The sequence below is a fragment of the Pan troglodytes genome, chromosome X, assembly GCF_028858775.2.
Source record: "Pan troglodytes isolate AG18354 chromosome X, NHGRI_mPanTro3-v2.0_pri, whole genome shotgun sequence".
NCBI lineage: Eukaryota > Metazoa > Chordata > Mammalia > Primates > Hominidae > Pan > Pan troglodytes.
The window spans coordinates 151,897,660-151,913,138 of record NC_072421.2 but is presented as its reverse complement, the minus strand read 5'-3'; the positions used below and the strand labels follow the sequence as shown (position 1 = coordinate 151,913,138).

The 15,479-nt window shown below is 54.2% G+C and overlaps 1 protein-coding gene across 9 annotated transcripts; it reads left to right on the top strand.

The window, feature by feature from the left end:
- The first annotated feature begins 4,934 nt into the window (after positions 1 to 4,934).
- FAM3A (FAM3 metabolism regulating signaling molecule A) lies at positions 4,935 to 15,046 on the top strand. 9 transcript variants are annotated; one of them, XM_054676699.2, is made up of 10 exons: positions 4,935 to 5,299; positions 5,397 to 5,449; positions 8,275 to 8,388; positions 9,319 to 9,342; positions 12,613 to 12,736; positions 12,859 to 12,917; positions 13,352 to 13,402; positions 13,723 to 13,807; positions 13,884 to 14,010; positions 14,307 to 15,046. In XM_054676699.2, exons 2-10 carry the CDS (start codon positions 5,437 to 5,439, stop codon positions 14,400 to 14,402), a joined length of 693 nt encoding a protein of 230 aa, XP_054532674.1. In that variant the 5' UTR covers positions 4,935 to 5,299; positions 5,397 to 5,436; the 3' UTR covers positions 14,403 to 15,046. The 9 variants fall into 9 exon arrangements, with proteins under 9 accessions (XP_054532674.1, XP_054532672.1, XP_054532673.1 ...); XM_054676697.2 differs by having other exon boundaries at positions 4,961 to 5,299; positions 13,328 to 13,402; XM_054676698.2 differs by having other exon boundaries at positions 4,974 to 5,299; positions 13,331 to 13,402.
- The last annotated feature ends 433 nt before the right edge of the window (positions 15,047 to 15,479 follow it).

The following is a 15,479-nucleotide window of genomic DNA, read 5'->3' as shown; positions in this document are numbered from 1 at the left end:
GGGGCAAAGCTACAAATTAACAACATCTCAGCAAAGCAATTGTTTAAAGTACAGGTCTTTTTCAAAATGGAGTCTCATGTCTTCCCTTTCTACATAGACACAGTGACAGTCTGATCTCTCTTTCTTTTCCCTACACTTGGCCTCCCAAAGTGCTGGGATTACAGGCGTGAGCCACCGCACCCAGCCTTATTTATTTATTTATTTTATTTATTTATTTAGAGACAGAGTCTCGCTCTGTCACCCAGGCTGCAGTGCAGTGGCGCAATCTCGGCTCACTGCAACCTCCACCTCCCAGGTTAAAGCGATTCTCCTGCCTCAGCCTCCCGAGTATCTGGTATTACAGGCGTGTACCACCATGCCCAGCTAATTTTTGTATTTTTAGTAGAGACGAGGTTTCACCATGTTGGCCAGGCTGGTCCTGAACTCCTGACCTCAGGTGATTCACCTGCCTCAGCCTCCCAAAGTGCTGAGATTACAGGCGTGAGCCACCGTGCCCGGCCCCTATTTTATTTTTTTGAGACAGGGCCTTGCTCTGCTGCCTGAGCTGGAGTGCAGTGGTGTGATCATAGCTCACTGCAGCCTTGACCTCCTGGGCTCAAGTGATCCTCCCACCTCAGCCTCCCGAGTATCTGGGACCACAGGTGTGCACCACCACATGCTGCTAATTTTTGTATTTTTGGTAGAGATAAGGTCTTCCTGTGTTGTCCAGGCTGGTCTCGAACTCCTGGGCTCAAGTGATACTCCCGCCTGGGCCTTCCAAATTACTGGGATTATAGGTGTGAGCCACTGAGCCCAGCCTGGGTGATGTTTTAGCTGTACCTTAAACAACTTTAGCAGATGTGGATTAAGACACTAGGAGCCAATGAGACTTGGCAATTAATGGCTGGGCGTGGTGACTCACGCCTGTAATCCCAGCACTTTAGGAGGCCGAGGCAGGTGGATCATTTGAGGCCAGGAGTTCAAAACCAGCCTGGCCAACATGGTGAAACCCCGTCTCTACTAAAAATACAGAAATTAGCCGGTCAGTAGTGGCACATGCCTGTAATCCCAGCTGCTGAGGAGGCTGAGGCAGGAGAATCGCTTGAGCCTGGGAGGCAGAGGTTGCAGTGAGCTGTGACTGCGCCACTGCACTCCAGCCTGGGCAACACAATGAGACCCTCTCTCCAAAAAGAAAGAAAAAAATCGTGAAAAATGAGGCAATGCAGTTACGTGTTGGCTGTGTCAGGTCAGGTTTCTGCATTTTATCACCCCCTTCCTGCACAGGAATCTTCAACATGGTTTCTGTGGAGTCTAGCTGCCCTTTATTTATTTGTGTAAATATATATATATATATATATGCAGGGTCTCACTTTGTTGCCCAGGCTGGTCTCAAGTTCCTGGCTTCAAGCAATCCTCCCACCTCAGCCTCCCAAAGTCCTAGGATTACAGGCATGATTCACTATGCCCACCTCAGCCTCCCAAAGTCCTAGGATTATAGGCGTGATTCACTATGCCCACCTTAGCTGCCCTTTCTTGGACGATCAGGCCCAGAGCTGAACCTCAGAGGCACCGCGCATCAATCCCCAGTTGAGTAGCCTGTAGCTGCCCCGCTTGTTGCCAGTTGTTGAGCATGAACTCCCTGCGACTGCTGATAAGTCCCCTTTATCTGCGCTCCTCTCTATACACAGCCACCTTTTGTTCCCATAACAAGCCTTCAGGTCTCCACATTTGCACATCTCAAATTCTGTGTTCCACGTAGGTGGCTTATTCAGGGCCCTTCTCAAGCCACTTTCTAAAAGTGTCAACCAGTCACTGTTAACTGATGCTTCTGTATTGGTGGAAATGAAATATCTATTGATTTCCGTGCATGGTGGCACATGCCTGTAATCCTAGCACTTTGGGAGGCCGAGGCAGGCGGATCACCTGAGGTCAGGAGTTCGAGACCAGCCTAGCCAACTAGTGAAACCCCATCTCTACTAAAAATACAAAAAAATTAGCCGGGTATGGTGACAGACGCCTGTAGTTCCAGCTACTCGGGAGGCTGATGCAGGAGAATCACTTGAACCCGGGAAGCAGGAGTTGCAGTGAGCCGAGATCACGCCACTGCACTCCAGCCTGGGCGACAGAGTGAGATTCTGACTCAAAAAAAAAAAAAAAAGAAAAGAAAAAGGAAAAGAAATATCTATTGATAGAATTTTTAAAAGAACTCTATATTTCTATGGACATATATATGAGCCCATAAAAGTAATACATGGCCGGGCACAGTAGCTCACGCCTGTAATCCCAGCACTTTGGGAGGCCAAGGCGGGCAGATCACGAGCTCAGGAGTTTGAAACGAGCCTGGCCAGCATGTTGAAACCCCATCTCTACTAAAAATATAAAAAATAGCTGGGTATGATGGCAGGCGCCTGTAATCCCAGCTACTTAGGAGACTGAGGCAGGAGAATTGCTTGAACCTGGGAGGCAGAGGTTGCAGTGAGCCAAGATTGAGCCACTGCACTCCAGCCTGGAGACAGAGCAAGACTCTGTCTCGGGAAAAAAAAAAAAAAAGTAATATATACACACACACAAAAAGATAGTAGTGATGGTTGTACAACATTGTGAATGTAACTGATGCCACAGGATCGTATACTTAAAATGATTTGGATGGCAAATGTTATGTTATATATGTCTTACCCCAATACAAAAGTACATCTATAAATATATAGTATTATTTTGGGTGTGCTCCTTTCTGTATAGAGGTTATCCCGTGGTGTGTGTCTGTAACTTGATTTTTTCCAATTCTGCCCTCAGTTTCCTGCTCTTTCCGGGCCTCAGGAGGCTTGACATCCCTTTGACCACAGCACTGAAAGGTGTTCTCTTTGCTGAGAACTCAGTGTCTTCTGCCTGGCAGAGGCTTCGGCCCTCTGTTTTTGTTTCTATCCCTTATGCATTCTCCCCGGCAGGTGCCCCTCCCAGCTTTAAGTGTATGTATACTCTGGATTTTTCCATCTTCAGAACAGTGCTCAAAAATACCTGGGGTGTCCTTCTAACAGAAAGTGCAGAGACGTCTGCTGCAGGATTGCCCACCCCCATTTTGTAACATCTGCTATTTGAGAACTGCTGAAGCTGCCCTGATCTATGAGGGCTGACCTGGAAGAACAGATGACTGTGAGTGTACCCCAGGACGTTGGCCTGGATGGTGACAGACCATGTGCTCTAGTCACCGTGCTGGCCAGACCCCCACAGGAATCCAAACCATCCCAGAGAAAATAAGGGACTTTTGCAAGGCTGCCCCAGGAAGCACGGAAGACGTGGAACTGAATCCCAGGCCTCTGGCCCATCACCCACGTGGTGTCCCCAAGGAAGGGAGAGTTGTCTCGGAATGCTCAGGGGGACTCATTAAAGCAACAATTTCATAAATGCCTGCTCTGAACAACATGTAAATATTGTCTTTGAAAAACACCGGCTGGCAGCTCAAGGGTGTGAGTAACCTGGAGCTTCTTCGACTGGGCCCCCCTGAGGAGGGCATGGAGCCCAAGATTCGTTACCATAATTACTTGAGAGGCTGTCAAATTCCATGACAAAACGCAAATGCAAAGCCCTGGCCCCAGCAGCAGGCAGCTGAAAGGGACCTTGACCCTGTTGAGTACTCCAGTATAGAAACTGCTGGATTCTAACCAGGGCTCTCCCATGCCCGGCTCTATAAACTTTCTCTATATTTTGCATTGTTTCCCTAAGGGTAGGAGATTCCCGTAAGTTGGGTCAAAGGGCAGGGAGGTTTCCGTGGTTCTCATTCGGCCCTGCTGCTGCTCTCCAGACAGATGATGGATCAGCTGTCAGGGTGGCCCCGGCCATGCCAGCGCAGTAGGTGGTCAGGGCGCACTTGGGGCAGCCGGCAGGGCAGAAGGGACGGGAGCTTGACCCGTGTTCTCATGGGCAGAGGGAGCCCGGGCAGTGTTGGGGGCAGCGTGCGGGCAGGCGCGGAGGGGAGATAGCCAGGCAGTCAGGGAGAATTGGGGTGACTGGAGAAAGGCCGAAGGGCCGCGTGTGCCTGCGGCCGGAGACCACCCCAGGTCCATACAGCCAGCTGGGTGCCGGGCACCGCTTGGAGCCGCTGGGAAAGCCAAGCACCGCTCTTTCTGGAGCCTTCTTTTTTCCTGTTGTTAGGGAATTCACGACGTCACACTTGTTTTCAAGTGAAAATAAGAGTTGTGTAGGACGCGAAAGTCACGTGACTTGAAAGCTGAACCTGAGAGGCCTCAAAATAAATTCTGGTTTGCTGTGAAAGCCTCGGGTTATAGCGCTAAACTCCCCCCTCCACTGCCCCCGAAAGTTGTATTCTCCTCTGCTTTTAGGGTGGGGTGTGGCGTAAACAACACAGCTTGAGCAGCTCTGAGGAGGAGGGTGTTAGAGATCAGTCAGGCGGAGCAGGCAAGAGTTTTCAAGGATGTCGAAATAGTTTGAGACGCCCCGTCCCATTATAAAAGTGATAACGAGAGACAGCAGGAACGCGCTTCTGGACAGAAAACAGACCCTAAGGAAAGGCAGCCAGAGGCTCACGCTGGATCCTGCGGTCTTCCCTATCTGCGCCTCTGTACCTCCCTTGCCTTTACAAAGCGCATGGATCAACTTTGGAACAGGTTCTAATTCTGCCCCAGATCCATCTGCGTCTTCCCACGACTCACAAATCCGACCTCAGGGTGCAAGCGCAGCCCCAGCCCTCTAAGCCTGGGTAGGCAGGGCTCTCCCACCCGAGAAAGGGCCGAGGGGAGACTTCCGGGGCGGGACCGACGTGGGCCCCTCCCACTCGGCGGCCGGTGGGTTCAGCCTGAACGCACTGCGGAGGTGGGGCCGACGAGGGATCCAGGGGCGGGACAGGTTCGGGGCGGGACAGGTTCAGGCCCCTCCCGTGCGGCGGCCAGCGCGAGCGGTAGAGGCGGGTCTGGAGGCGGGGCCTGCGTGGAGCCAGGCGGTGCAGCTGCTGCCGGGGGCGGGGCCGACGGGCTGTGGCCCCGCCCTTAGCCGCCATTGCCGGGCCTGCCTGGCCACCCTGCGCAGCGGCCTTGCGTCCTCTCCCGGGGCGGAGCGGGTCGGCGGGCCTGACAGGGAACCTCCCTGACCGAGCCCACGTCTCCCCACGGCCAGAGAAATCTCCGGCCCGGCCCGCGTCGCCCGGAGGAACGGCCGGAGCCCAGGAGAACCACATCTTCGTCCCAGCCCCGGAGGCTCCTGTGGGCAAGATCGTGAGCCAACGGGTTCCTGAGGCCCCTCCTGGCCAGGCAGGGTTTCCCCGCGCGTTTCCGAGGAGCCCTGCCTGGCCGGGCGGCTGGACAAACAGGTCGTAGCACCGATCGCGCCCGCCCCCAGCAGGGGTCCCGCACAGGCTTGCCCCTGACCCCCACCCAAACCTGTCCTTCCGCTTTGCCCCCAAACAGTGCACTTGCCGGCGGTCCCAACCCAGCAGGAGAAGTGGACATGAGGTTGGCAGGTGGGTGGCTTCCACAGCGAACGGGAGGGAGTTGAAAAGGGCACCTGGCTGGAGGCCCAGCGTCGCGACATCTTGTGTCTGGAGAGGCCCGGGTGAACCACTGGGTTTGGTTTTGGAAATGGAGGACTCTGCACAAACACTCGTTCCTTGACCTTAACCAAATCCTTTCACCTCTGAGGACGTCAGCTCCCCGAGCTATGACATGAGGATTAGTATAGTCAGTATCTCCCAACGCAGGTAGCAGACCAGCTGCTTTTTGGAAAATGAGTGGTGAGAGAGAGGAGGTAGGCAGTCCAGGTGGAGAGGCGTGGTCTTAGAGGGGAAGTGACAAAAGTGGCTGTGGGCTTCGACATGAACCCGATGACAGCCCTACTGTCACCTGGACAAGTAAGATGAAGATCCTTGGGGAGGGATAGGTTGGGGCGGGGTGGAGAGTAGAAACAACTCGGGAATTGGACTTCAGACTTGCTAAGGTGGTAACTTTGTGGACATATCCAGGTGGAGCTGGCCACTGAGGAACCAGCTGGCAGGGAGTGGTTTCAAGAGAGGCCACGGCTGGAACTAGAAAATAGAAAGTCATTGACACATGGTGCTTAATTAAAGAGCTAGGAGTAGATGACATCATCTAAAAAGACACTACAGGCCGGTCGCGGTGGCTCACGCCTGTAATCCTAGCACTTTGGGAGGCTGAGGTGGGAGGATCACTTGAAGTCAGGAGTTCGAGACCAGCGTGGCCAACATGGTGAATCCTCATCTCTACTAAAAAAATACAAAAAAATGAGCCGGGCGTGGTGGCGGGCGCCTGTAATCCCAGCTACCCGGGAGGCTGAGGTTGCAGTGAGCCGAGATTGCGCCACCGCATAACTCCAGCCTGGGCGACAGAGCGAGACTCCGTCTCAAAAAAGTAAAGACAGCTGGGCGCAGTGGCTCACGCCTGTAATCTCAACACTTTGGGAGGCCAAGGCGGGTGGATCACCTGAGGTCAAGAGTTCGAGACCAGTCTGGCCAAGATGGTGAAACCCCGTCTCTACTAAAAATACAAAAATTAGCCAGGCATGGCCGGGTGCGGTGGCTCACACCTGTAATCCCAGCACTTTGGGAGGCCGAAGCGGGCGGATCACGAGGTCTGGAGATCAAGACCATCCTGGCTAACATGATGAAACCCCGTCTCTACTAAAAATACAAAAAAATTAGCCGGGCGTGGTGGCGGGCGCCTGTAGTCCCAGCTACCAGGGAGGCTGAGGCAGGAGAATGGCGTGTACCCGGGAGGCGGAGCTTGCAGTGAGCCAAGATCACGCCACTGCACTCCAGTTTGGGCAACAGAGCAAGACTCTGTCTCAAAAAAAAAAAATTAGCCAGGCACGGTGGTGCGCGCCTGTAATCCCAGCTACTTGGGAGGCTGAGGCAGGAGAATCGCTTGAACCCAGGAGGCGGAGGTTGCAGTGAGCCGACATCGCGCCATTGCACTCCAGCCTGGGGGGCAAGAGCAAGACTCCGTCTCAAAAATAAAAAAAATAAAAAGACACTACAGGTAGGGACCAGACGGCAGCCTGAGATGGAAGCCTGGGAAAGTCCAGCTTTTAAGGGGAGGGTAGAGGAGACGATCTAACTAAGGAGAATGAGGAGTGTCCAGAGAGATTGGGTCAGGAGAGTGTGCTGTCCGGAAAGCCAGCAGAGAAGTTAGTGCTTCTGTCAGGTGGACATGGGCAGCCCACTGAGAGGTCAAGGAAGATCAAGGCTGACAGGTCACCAGGCGTGGTGACACCACAAAGGTCATCAGTGGCCTTGGCAACAAGCTGATTTGGTGAGGTGGTGGAAGCCAGGCCAGACTGGAGTAGGGTGGGAGGGAGTAGGAGGTGAGATGATGGAATGAGTATAGATGACTTTTGAGGGGGTTGACAGGGAAAAGAAAGGTTAGGGGAAAGAGGATGGGGATGTGGTTTTGAAGAAGAGTGTTTTCTTTGCTTCCTTAACATTGGAGATGTTGAAAATACAGGAGAAAGAGCGAGCTAGAGAGAGTGATCACTATTACAAGAAATCAGAGAAGGCTGGGGAGCTTGCAATCCAGGTCCCAGCAGATGACGGGACTGTTGTTGTTTTGGTTTTGTTTTGTTTTGTTTTTGTTTTTGTTTTGAGACAGAGTCTCACTCTGTCGCCAGGCTGGAGTGCAGTGGCATGGTCTCGGCTAACTGCAACCTCCGCCACTCAGGTTCAACTGATTCTCCTGCTTCAGCCTCTTGAGTAGCTGGGATTACAGGCGCGCACCACCATGCCCGGCTAATTTTTGTATTTTCTGTAGAGACCGGGTTTCACCATCTTTGTCAGGCTGGTCTCGAACACCTGACCTCATGATCTACCCGCCTCGGCCTCCTAAAGTTCTGGGATTACAGGCGTGAGCCACTGCGCCCGGCCGGGACTGGTCTTAAAAGGGAGTAGGGACCCTTCTCCCTCAGAACAGGAGGAAAGGAGGGGCAGGTGGATGCCCAAATATATTGGTGGTTTCAGAGGCAGGAAGTTGAGGGGGTTCTTGGAAAGAGGGCTGGAGCCCTTCTCGAGCAGAGAGTTCTGGAAGGCCCCCTCCCAGACCCGCCAGGGAGAACCAAACCCAGCAGCCTTGGGATTTGAACTCAATTTCCTCCTTCCACCTGCCAGGGAGCTCAAGTCTCCCTTTCAGCCCTGGTAGAAGGCAACAGGTCTCCACCTCCTTGTCCTCCAGCCACTTCTTGCCAAGTGGCAGGGGAGATCCAGTCATGCAAGGCTATGGGGTCATTCTGGGGTTCGCTGGGATCTGAGGTGACCCCACCCTGTGTCTATCCTGCCTCCAGGCCCTCTCCGCATTGTGGTCCTAGTCGTCAGTGTGGGTGTCACATGGATCGTGGTCAGCATCCTCCTGGGTGGGCCTGGCAGTGGCTTTCCTCGCATCCAGCAACTCTTCACCAGTGAGTGTGGGACCCCGCCTTATCCTTCTCTGGAGGCCACCAAGGTGGCCACCTGGGCCTGTGGTTGAGGCTCTGGGTTGGGAGTTGACTTGGGTTTTCTATCTCCTCCCTGGCAGGCTACCTTTGACTGTCCCCAGTCTGTCTCCTGGCATCAGGCGCAGCCTCCCCCAACACCCAGTTGCTTCATCTAGGAAAGCCAATACCTGATCACTAGAATTATATGCCAAACTGGAGTCAGTAGGGCCAGAGTAAGGGGCAGGGAGCTTCCACTGAACATGGGGAGTGATGCCCCGGTTGCTCCCTGCAGGCTCTGAGATGGAGAGGGGACTCTCCACCTTGTTGACTGGTAATAGGTCACCTAAGTACTTTTTTGTTTGTTTGTTTGAGACAGTGTCTCACTTTGTCTCCCAGGCTGGAGTGCAGTGGTGCAATCTCGGTTCACTGCAACCTCTACCTCCTGGGTTCAAGCGATTCTAGTGCCCCAGCCTCCCGAGTAGCTGAGACTACAGGTGCGCACCACCAAACCCGGCTTATTATTATTATTATTATTATTATTATTAATTTATTTTTTTTTGTATTTTTAGTAGAGATGGGGTTTCACCATGTTGCCCAGGCTGGTCTCAAACTCCTGGGCTCAAGCAATCTACCCGCCTCAGCCTCCCAAAGTGCTACAGGCATGAGCCACTATGCCCGGCCAGGTCATCTAAGTAGTTTTTCTAATTCCATTTCCCCCTGTTCCTAGAGTAGGGAGTTTTTCATCTGAACATGACTTACACTTGAGCAGGAAGCATGCCAAGGTCGGCCTGGCTTAGCCCCCGGCCCCTGAGCCTGACTGCCTGTGTCTACACTTCGCGGTGTAAGGAGGGCCAGGCTGCCCTGCCGCAGGCCCTGGGAGGCTCCACACTAACAGAAACCACTCTGTATCCACAGGTCCAGAGAGCTCGGTGACTGCAGGTAAGGCCCCTGTCACCTCCCTGCTCCTCCCCTTTGTGACATCCCTGCCTGTCCCCGGTCCCGTAGGGCTTCGGTTTTCCATTTATTCCTCCCCAAACCAGCTGTGGTGGTCCACGGGGGCTGCTTGCCACTGTCAACCTAGAAAACAAGTTACTTCCTGCCAAGTTACTTCCTGCCAGAATATGACGGTGGGGCAGGCCTAGGATAGATACTCCCACTGCAAAAGGGCAACTTGGAAGGAAGAAAGAGGTCACCCGTCCCAAGCAAGTCCAAAGCCCAGCAGGGCAAAATTCATTTGGTTTCAAGGCCTGAGGGGAATCCTCTGTGGCCTGAGATTCTTTCTTCTGGGCCTGCTGGAATGACCCCATGCTCTGAAACAGGAGACAGCCCCACCTTCGGGGCCACCCTTCCTTCCCTTCATCTCATCTCTGCCCCCTTCACTCCAGGCCGGCAGTGTTTCTGCTGGTGTCAGATTCTCAAGAGCCTTGTTGGTCTCTTGTGCAAGTTATAGAGGCCCAAGCTATAAAATCAGAGAGTTTTCCCACAGACGCTTCCTAGATAACCCCATCTTCATTGTAGATTTCTGCTGAAAGGGTTGAGTGGACCCACGAGTCACATACCTCAGCTCTGGGGCAAACGCTTGAACAGCCTTGCTGTTCTGTCCAGGGGACACTTTTGCAGTTTTTGTAATATGATTAGGCCAAGAATTTTCCACATCTTCGCTTTCTGGCTCCTTTGTGCTCAACAGTTTCTTCCTTATGTCTCTCACATTTTACTATAAGCAGCAAGGAGAAGTCAGGCTACGCTCTCAACACTGCTTGGAAATCTCCTCAGCTGAATATCCAAGTTCAGCACCCAGCACTTACACATTCTCCTTTCGACAAAACACTAGAACACAATTCAACCAAGTTTTTTTTTTTTTTTTTTTTTTTTTTGAGACGGAGTCTTGCTCTGTCACCCAGGCTGGAGTGCAGTGGAGCCATCTTGGCTCACTGCAACCTCCGCCTCCCGGGTTCAAGCGATTCTCCCACCTCAGCCTCCTGATTAGCTGGGATTACAGGCACCTGCCACCATACCCAACTAATTTTCATATTTACTAGAGATGGGGTTTCACCGTGTTGGTCAGGCTGGGCTCGAATTCCTGACCTCAAGTGATCCTCCCGCCTTGGCCCCGCAAAGTGCTGGGATTATAGGCGTGAGCCACCACACCTGGGCCAAGTTCCTTTATAACAAGGATCAGCTTTCCTCCAGCGCCCAATAACTCAGTAACATGTCCCTCATTTTCCTCTGAGGCTTAACCAAAAGCACCTTTTTTTTTTTTTTTTTTTGGTAGAGACAGAGGTCTTACTCTGTTGCTCAGGCTGGAGTTCAGTGGTATCAGTGGTATCATCCCAGTGCACTGTAAGCTCAAACTCCTGGGCTCAAGCGATCCTCTCACCTCAGTCTCCCAAGTAGCTGCGACTACAGGCATGTGCCACCACACCCAGCTAATGTTTTATTTTTTATTATTTATTTTTTGAATGTATTGAGACAGGGTCTTGCTCTCTCACCCAGGCTGGAGGGCAGTGGCGCAATCATAGCTCAAGTGATTCTCCTGCCTCAGCCTCCTGAGTAGCTGGGATTACAGGCATGCACCACCACACCCAGCTTATTTTGTATTTTTTGTAGAGACGGGGTCTCACTATGTTGCCCAGGCTGGTCTTGATCACCTGGCCTCAAGTGATGCTCCTGCCTTGGCCTCCCAAGGTGCTGGGATCACATGCGTGAATCACCACACCCAACCCAAAAGCACCTTTAACATTCATGTTTCTAGCAACGTTCTGTTCTTGATGATATTTGTATTCTCTAAGACCACAGAGGCTGTCTCTATTGCTCTCCCCTCCTCTCACCAGAATTACCTTTAACATCCATACTCCTACCAACAGTCTCTTAAAGGCAATCCAGACCTTTTCTAACATGTACCTCAAACTTCTATAGCCTTGATATGGTTTAAATGTCATCTCTAAAACTCATGTTGAAATTTGTCAATGTATTGGTATTGAGAGGAGGGCCTTTTTGAGGTAGTTATGTCATGAGGGCTCTGCCCTCATGAATGGATGAATGCCATTATTATGGGTGAGTTAGTTACCTTGAAGTTCAGCCCCCTTTTTTCCTGTGTCTCATATGCTTGCTTCCACCTTCCACCTTTCTGCCACGGGATGACCCTCACCAGATGCCAGCGCCATGCTTTTGGACTTCCCAGCCTCCAGAACCATGAGCCAAATGAATCTGTTGTCTTTATAAATTACCCAGTCTGTGTTATTCTGTTATGGCAGCAGCAAATGGACTAAGACAAGCGTCTACTGACTACCCAGTTCCAAAGCCATTTCCACATTTTTAGGTATTTGTTACCTAAGCACCACACTTCCTGGTGCCAAAACCTGTATCCATTTCCTGGAACTGCCATTTCAACTGGGTGGCTTAAACAACAGAAATGGATTCTCTCCGCATTCTGAAAGCCAGAAGTCTGAAATCAAAGTGTCAGCGGGGCGGCACTCACCCTGAAAGTTCTACAGGAGGGTCCTTCCTGACCTCCCCAGGTTCCAGTGGCCCCAGGCATACCTTGGCCTCTGGCTGTGTCACTCCTGCCTCTTCCTCCACTGTACCATGGCTGTCTTCCCTCTGTGTGTCTTTGTCACTTCTGTTCTTATAAGGACATCAGTCATGTTGCATTAAGGACCCAACCTACTCCAGTATGACCCCATCTGAACTGCAAAGGCCCTATTTGCAAACATCACATTCTGAAGTACCAGAGATTAGAACTTCAGCATACCTTGAGGGGACAGAATTCAACCCATAATAGAAGCCATCCTGCTCCACTCCTCCCAACCAACCCCCATCAAAATCGGGAGACAGGCTGCACCCCCTGCCACACTACCCCCTGCCACACTGCCTTTGCTCAGGTTGGCCTCATCCATGCAGCTAGACGCCCAGCCTGACTTACTTCACCCCTGCTTTGTTCCTGGCTGTGCAGTGGCCCAGGCCAGCCCTCAGCATCCTTTCTTTTCTCCCACCAGTAACAGAAAATCCTTCTGTCTTGGGTCCCTGTGGCCTCACCAGTAGGCCACAGAGTATGGAAGTGTCCCCAGCCTTGGCCTGAGCCACATCCCCCTACTTGTGTCCTGCTCTGCGGTCACTTGTTCTACCATGTGTGCTGGTCCTGACCTCCCCTTCAGATCTCAGGTGACCTCAGGGCCAGGCCCATGGATAACACCTGCTATCCCTGCCCAGCGCCACGGGCCAGGAAGTACAAGTGTGGCCTGCCCCAGCCATGTCCTGAGGAGCACCTGGCCTTCCGCGTGGTCAGCGGGGCCGCCAACGTCATTGGGCCCAAGATCTGCCTCGAGGACAAGATGTGAGCTCCCTGGGGTGACTGGGGATCAGGGAGGGAGTGGGGGATCCAGGGCCGGGTCTGCAAGGGAGAGTGGAGCAGACATGCCCATGTGGGATCTCCCCGTCCCCCCCCACCCCAACTAGGCTGATGAGCAGCGTCAAGGACAACGTGGGCCGCGGGCTGAACATCGCCCTGGTGAACGGTGAGGCCCCTGGCTGAGCGTGGCCTGCCGCCCTCCTTCCCTGCTCCCTCCCCAGGAGGCCTCTGGGTGTTTGCCCTCCCTTCCCCTCCCATTCAAGATCTCCCAGGGAGGCCTGGGAAGGAGTCTGTGCAAGCGCAAGGCTCCACAGAGGAGTGACCCAATGAACAAAAAAGCATGATGGCAATAAAGAACTAGGGAAGGTTCTGGGAGGTTGAGGGTGCTTCATGGAGAGCCCCCGGAGGGCCTCAAATGCCAGACAGAGGCACCAGGGCTTGGGGTGGGATGCAGCTGCCTGAACAAATGGATGAATATTGGGGGACTGTTTGAAAGCTTCCAGAAGGGCTGCCCCCCCCCCCCCCCCGCCCGTGCTACCTGCCTGCCGTGCCCTGAGGCTGACCTGGCTTACCCAGCAGGGCCCCTCCCTCCTGACACAGGGGTCAGCGGCGAGCTCATCGAGGCCCGGGCCTTTGACATGTGGGCCGGAGGTGAGTTGCAGCGCAGCGTCTTGCATTTTGACTGCAGCAAAATGACCTGGGCAGCTTCCCCTGAGACACTGCTCTCTCTGTCTGTACTTGGAGCTTCTCAGTCACCTCCGTGGGTTCAGAAAGGACAGGGGCATCGCCAGCTTGGTCTGGAGGCTGTGGGAGGTCACGGGGATGCCTCAGCTTCCTACACCAGTCTGTCCCTTGGCGGGGCATGTCCCAGGCCCAATCCCTACTTCTGTTTCCTTGTTTGGAGAACGGGCTTGTGGGAGGGTGCTCAGTGGTGCCTGATGACCCCTGTTCCGTGGCACCTGCCCCCCCAGATGTCAACGACCTGTTGAAGTTTATTCGGCCACTGCACGAAGGCACCCTGGTGTTCGTGGCATCCTATGACGACCCAGCCACCAAGTAGGTGCTTGGGGAGGCCAGCCTCAGCCTTGCCCTTCTGCAGCAACAGCTGACACCCCTTCCTCCCATGCTGCAGGATGAATGAAGAGACCAGAAAGCTCTTCAGTGAGCTGGGCAGCAGGAACGCCAAGGAGCTGGCCTTCCGGGACAGCTGGGTGTTTGTCGGGGCCAAGGGTGTGCAGAACAAGAGCCCCTTTGAGCAGGTATGGTGGGTGCCTGGCATCACCCCCACCAGGGCAGCCTGTCGCCCCTTCTGCCTGCATGCGACAAGGCTCCCCAGCTGCTCACGCCCCAGCAGGGGACCGTCCCCAGTCCAGCTATGAGGGGTGGGCCAGTGCAGCTGATGCCATGTTTCCCTGGGATGGGTGGAGGGGCCAAGTGCCCTGAGAGTACACCGTTGGCCAACACAGCACAGTTGACTGACAGCCTGGGTCCTGGTCCACTCCTGTCCCCTGTCCCTGAGGGCCAAGGTCATGACTTTCTGCTCCCCTCCCCGCAGCACGTGAAGAACAGTAAGCACAGCAACAAGTACGAAGGCTGGCCCGAGGCGCTGGAGATGGAAGGCTGTATCCCGCGGAGAAGCACGGCCAGCTAGCACGGCCAGCGCCAGGACCGGGCCGAGGGAGGCCAGACCAAGGGAGGCACGCGCGCTGCAAGGCGGACAGAGGCTGAGGCTCACACCCCACGCCCAGGCAGGAGCGCTCCCTGGCCCCAACACATCGGGGCTCCGAGGCAGTGACCAGAACGTGGTCTCAAGGTGGTGGGGGCTATGGGGGCTGCAGGGGCTAGCCCTGCCGCACTTTGTCACGGGAGCCCAGGGTACCCGCCTCCTTTTCGTAACACTGTTCCCCCCGGTCAGCCCATCTAGCCCTGTCCTCCATTCCTCACGCCATCTCCGTCCCCATCCTGAGTCCTGGAACGGCCCTGGGTGCCCGCCCCTCACTGTGCAACTCTGGGAGCAGCCCGGCAGGTTGGGGCATCTTCCAGAACCTCTCCCTTCTGGAGCCACTCTGCACTGCGGGCTAAACATGTTTCCAGTGTGATTCCTTCCAGTGAGCCAAACCCGGTGGCTGCTTCATGAGCCTGACTGCCTCTCGCCTGCTCTCAGCAGGAAGGGACCCCTGGAGCAGGCTGGCCCGGGGTGGTGAAGTAGCTGGAGCCCGATCACAGTCCCGCGGTTTGTCAGGGGGCCCACCTTCTAGATGACCCCTTAATAAAGTGATGGCCCCACAGAAGAAATGCCTTCAGATGCTGTTGTCAGTGCGGAGTCAGAGGTGGCGGTGTCCTCTGGGGTGCGGGAGGACAGATTCCAGAGTCTTAACCAACCTGCTCCCACAGCCCGAGCAGACAGCCTTTTTTCTCCAGGGCTCCTGCCACCAACAGGCCCCGCTGCGACTGAGATGTGACTCAAGCAGTGAACAGAGCAGTGGGACTCTTTTTGTCTGGCAGAGAAGATTCCCCATTCAGGGGCTGCCGGAAACTCAACAACTCCCTCTGACCCAGTGCAGGCCTGTACGGACAGGGACAGGGACAGGGCCAGGGATTGGGATTAACACCAGCCCAGGCCCCCACCACACCCCATCATCATCCAAGAGCACATGTCGCCCACAGACTTCGGCTGCCTTTGAAGTCAGGGTTGTGAGGGGTCGAGTCACTTGGGCTTTTTGCGTCT